This window comes from Geospiza fortis, unplaced genomic scaffold (assembly GCF_000277835.1).
Source record: "Geospiza fortis unplaced genomic scaffold, GeoFor_1.0 scaffold97, whole genome shotgun sequence".
NCBI classification, from domain to species: domain Eukaryota; kingdom Metazoa; phylum Chordata; class Aves; order Passeriformes; family Thraupidae; genus Geospiza; species Geospiza fortis.
The window spans coordinates 5944359-5949505 of record NW_005054343.1 but is presented as its reverse complement, the minus strand read 5'-3'; the positions used below and the strand labels follow the sequence as shown (position 1 = coordinate 5949505).

The 5147-nt window shown below is 40.0% G+C and overlaps 1 protein-coding gene across 1 annotated transcript in view; it reads right to left on the bottom strand.

The window, feature by feature from the left end:
• ATMIN (ATM interactor) overlaps positions 1-4892 on the bottom strand; it is a 9710-nt gene extending 4818 nt beyond the window's left edge. The window contains exons 1-3 of the mRNA XM_014307778.2: positions 4649-4892; positions 3499-3698; positions 579-2549 (exon numbers count right to left, since the gene is read on the bottom strand). Of these exons, the coding sequence (XP_014163253.1) occupies positions 719-2549; positions 3499-3692 (2025 nt within the window). The 5' untranslated portion in view covers positions 3693-3698; positions 4649-4892 and the 3' untranslated portion in view covers positions 579-718. The remainder of the gene's footprint in view (positions 1-578; positions 2550-3498; positions 3699-4648) is intronic.
• Between the last annotated feature and the right edge of the window lie 255 nt (positions 4893-5147).

Genomic DNA, 5147 nt, shown 5'->3' with positions numbered 1-5147 from the left:
CTACAATTACGAATTCCAAGTTCTTTTCCTACCCTTCAAAGAGCACCAGTGCCACTCAGGGAAAAAAAAACCTGCTTTCTACACACTTGTTTAATAATAAATATTTTCAACAATTCAAGAATCTCTATGTGTCTAGTGTGTTGGACAGGTATTTGGAAAATGGCAGCTTATGCAGGAGAAAGAGCTGTGAAGGCATAAAGTAAAAGAAGACAATAGGGCTGATTATGTTCATGCCGGATTTAAAATACAAGCTACTAAAAAAAGTAAACAGAAGTAGCTTACACTAATAGAATCCTCCCCCGTAAGTTCAGGGAAGCATCTCAACTTAACAGCTCAGGGTTTTGGTCCAGCACATTGGAACCCTGCATGTAAGCCAGGAATAGAGATATAGAGAACAACTTTAAAAGTTCTTCCACTTAGATGAAAGCAGTAACAGCTTCGTAAAGAAGTTTGAGGAAAAAACATAGGCACCACATAATTTTTTAAGGTTCAAATGTACATTAACATGTTACAGCCCCCCCTTTCCCCACTATTTATACACACATAGTTTATGTAAAGTTACATATTCAATAGAGTACCTTCAGCATGAAAAGTCTCTTAGGTCAACTGCTCGTGACAAGTACATTCAATAATGCAAAGTGGATCACTTGGTAAAGCCATCTCTCCCACCCAAATAAGTTAAATTCAAACCACAAGAAACAGTTATATTATGTAGCACTCAGTGGCTGGGCTTGTCAGAGCTCTGGAACAAGGAGCATAGCTCTTCACAGGTCTGTGTTTCTACTGAACTGAACTGGGACTCCATTGTATTCCAGGCTAAGTCAGCCAGAAGGAAGTCATCCATTGCTGTCTGTGTTTCATTGCTGGTAAGGAATAAACTCCCCAGATTCTCAAAGCAGCTATCCATAGTCTGGGTCTCAGCACTACTGAGCTGGACTTTGCTTTCAATATTCTGAGCAGGTGTGTTTTTAGTAGCCATATATACTTCTGTCTGGGTTTCTGTATCAGATGAGTCAGTGCTCATCGAGAAACTGGACTGTTTCAGAATACTTCCTAAAGGCAGATGTGTAGTACTGTCCAAAAAGAAATTCAAGTCTGTCTGTGTCTGTGTATCAAACATCTCCAAACCTAAGAAGTTAGAATTGCCTCGGCAGTTATATGATTGAGTGGCACTATCTGAAAATAAGAAATCAGTCTGAGTTTCAATGTCCAGTGACTCCAAAACCGGCTCAGAGTTCAGGGTACCAAGCTCACTCTCTTCAGTCTGAGTTTGGATGTTGGATGCTGAAAAGAACTCTTCAATGTCGAAGTCTATCCCTGTGCTCTGTGATGGAGCAGATGGAAGATGTGTGTCAGCATTAGAACTTGCCTCAGACAAAAGGCCACGATTATCCAGTGTCTGGCCAGGCATGTTTCCTGAAAAAATGTTTTCCAGATCACTTAGCAGATCCATTGTCTGGGTTTGATTATCTGTTGTATTTTGAGGTGGAAGTATATTAGTCTGTGTATTGAAGCTGATAAGGGATTCAGACTTAACCGTATCCTGACTCAGGCTCTTGCAACTACTTCTCTGCAGCAAGGTTTGATCTATATTTGCAGGCATTAAATTGTTTTCTGGAAGTTCAATGTGAGTAGAAACATTATATGATGAAGGAACATTGTCAAAAATGTCACTGCACATTACAGCCTGGTCCATCTGTACTCTTCCATCAATACAGTCCTGTGTCCTGCTGGTTTGAGTCTCTCTGGAAATGCCACACGTTGGAAAACAGCCCTGACTGAAAGCATCAGTCTGAGCAGCTATGGATGAAGTCAGTTTGGAAGCAGGCAGCAGTGTCTGTGTCTGTACACTGATGGGTAATGAAACCTGGGAACTGAATGACAGATCTGTCTGAGAACAAGAGGACACAGAAGAATTGGGAGTCCAGGCTGCAGCTGGTACAAAGCTCTGGGAGATGTAAGATAAGTCAGTCTGTATATTTATTGAAGAAATTTTGTTCTTGTGACAAACATTCCCCAGCTCTTGTCCTGGGTTATTTGATGTCAACTTGTCCAATTCAACTTGTACACCAGTACTTACTGGTTCACGATCACCAGAAGTCGTCACCTTTGAAACAGGCATACTGTCTTTAAACACGAGTGTTTCTGCCTCCAGGGCTGGAATCAGGATTCCTATAGACTGAGGCAATAAATGAACAGTACTTACAACTGAACCTTGATTATCAACAGCCACCACAGCAGGCTTAACAGAAGAGTCTGTTGCAGATACATACACAGGCAAGTGAGCAACCTGCATCACTGGAAGTTTAACCAAAGCCACCTTTGGCTTGGGTAAAAGCATCTTTGGTGCACATTTTGGCTGCATTTGGTTTGTGAAGTTAGAACTGCAGGAGCCTTCAAGAGAGGCTGCTACTTTCACTTCAGAGGACTCCAATTCCTGAGTGCCAGGAGCAGTACTGTGAGTATTGCTGAATGCTTCATTTGCCTTCTCTGCCAACTGCTGATTATGAACGGAGGACTCCATTTTCCTTTTCTTACTAGGAGGATCCCTGTGAACATGAGATCAATAATTTATACTTCTTTCCAACACAGAACATCTGCCTTCCATTCTTTTGAGTCAGTGCATTGAAAATACCAACTGAAGTCACAGATGAGGTTGGACACGAGAAGACAATTAATCCAGATTAAAACATAAAAAGACTCCATGAAATTCAATTTTGCTAAATGTCATTCCTCACTCTCTCATTTTAAATAAGAATAAATACTACCCCTTAAGGAGACCTATTTCCAAATGGATGTGCAAGTTTAGATGGTGTCTTCCCCTCTCACATCAAGCACACTGATTTGAAGACTTTTAATGTGTTATTTTGACACTGACTCAGACTGAGCCTTGAAGGGACAGAGCTCTTAAAATATGTGTACAGGTAACGGTCTCTCATGGAAATGGAAGATAAAAATAGCAGTTCTTCACACAAAACTTAAATTTTGCAGCAGTTGAACCTCAAAGACAGGCTAGGCTTCAGAAAGTAGATTGCCCTTTATGAAATATATGGACATATTGAAACTATAAATCTAAGCATAGGTGGTAAAAAATACATCCACCAACAATTGCAACAATGACTAGACTGTACAAGAAAGTAACCTGAACTGCATTCCACACCTCAGTTACCAGCTATAAATATCTCCAAATCATGTCTACTCTCACAGAACTGTAAAAGCAGATGCAACAGAACCACCACCATTTATGCCAAGCACTGCAGTGTCATCAGTACTTTTTGTTTTCTCTGTAGGGCAACCAGATCTTACTGGTTAGATGACCACCACTGCCTTCAACAAAACAAACTCCTAAAAGCAACAAAGAAACTGCAAACTGCTTTGCAGCTAAAACAACATGATCCTAATTTCCTATGTAATCAACAGAAAGGAGACAAAAAGGCAGCACATGAGGCACACAGGACTTGGTGATGAATTATCATTACTTCACTGCTTCACTTTTACCTGTGTTCTGCAGGGATTTCATGGCCAGTTCTGTAAATGTGAGACAGTAATGCTGTTCTGCTGGCATAAGGGCACCCACAAGTACACTGGAAAGTCTTGCCACAGACCTCTATATGTCGTTTCAAATACCATTCTGTGCCATAGGAGTTACTACATTTATCACATTTGTGCTTCTTTTCAGCATGCATTTTCATAAAGTGCTAGAATACACAAGGGAAAGTAAACATTAGCATTCAGTGAAGATTAAAAGAAGAAAATCACAGTTAGGGGAGAAAATATCTGCAATTTTTTAGTTGCTAAGTAGCACTGAAGTGCAGCATTAATAATTTTTTTTAAGTGTTACTACAAATAAATTTAAAGAAGTCAATAGAGAGAATCTGAAATTTGCAAGTCTGCTGATGCTACATGCATCTTAAAACCACAGATAAACATCTACCCATTCTAATGCCATTGAAGGCTTCCTGTGGACATCAATAAATCTACAGATCAACCTTGCCCAAAGAGCACAGTAAGTGTGTGCTGCAAGATGTGCACACTCCTGAGGATCTATAACTGAGCAAATAATCTCAAGTCATACAGGTCAACACCAGAGCAAACACCACAATTTTTCCTTTTCATTTATGGCACCAAGTGCCAGCCACTCAGCTCCTCCAGGTAACCCCAGCTCAGCATAGGTAACTAAGTGCAGCACAGTGCTCTTTTTGCTCACTAATGCAGAAACAAGTCTTATATGTTTTCTTAAACAGGTTAACTAGTAAACAAATGCATTTTGGTATTAAAGCAGAGAAAAGCTCTTAATCCTTGACCACTTGAAAAAGCAGTTAAAAGCATCAGCCAGTTTAAACCTTCATCAGTTGCCACTGTCATTTTTCCCTCCTCTTCTTTAATCTTTCTCCATCTATCAGGGGCTGTGATCTAGTTTAGAAGAACATACTGGCATCTGTCTGATCAAAAGGTTCAAGTCCTCTAATATAAGCATGCAAACATGCAAATTCATGAATCACATGTGCACTTGGAGTTGCTGCATACAGTTCTCTAACTTCTGCTATGGGCTGAGAGGTTATGCTCATATCTGTATGCAAAAGTGCACACTCTTTGGAGTAGAGACAGGACTAAATCAGTGTGAAAATACTTCAGGAAACAGGAATACCTGTTTTACAAGAGAAAATTGGGAAAATGGTCTGTTTGGTCCTCTAGGGCAGCCTTCAATAGGACAGCAGTAGAATTTCTGTGAAGTTTTCAAACCCTTCCTTATTGGTGCATTAAGTTTTCCATCCTGAAAAAGAACCAGTTGAGAAGTTGACAATTCTACAGGTTTGCATATTCAAGACAATATTCAGAATACACATCAACTATGGCTCACTGAGTTTACACATCTCAATGAGTTGGAGGCACTTTCCTATGTGATTTGGAAGTTCAAATGGAATTTTTGCCCTGTGTGGATGCCACTTTGCAAATATACCATCAAAATTACCAGGTGCAATTACAACAAGCTCTATGGAGTAGTGGTACTGTACTGTTTACTTTTACCAAGACACTCCCTGTCCCACGTTTTCTGTTATTTGAGCCAAAAAAAAATTTCCATACAGATACTACCCTAGACTGCTGATTCAATGTGGTTTTACTTGTTAGTAGCACAGAATGTGAAG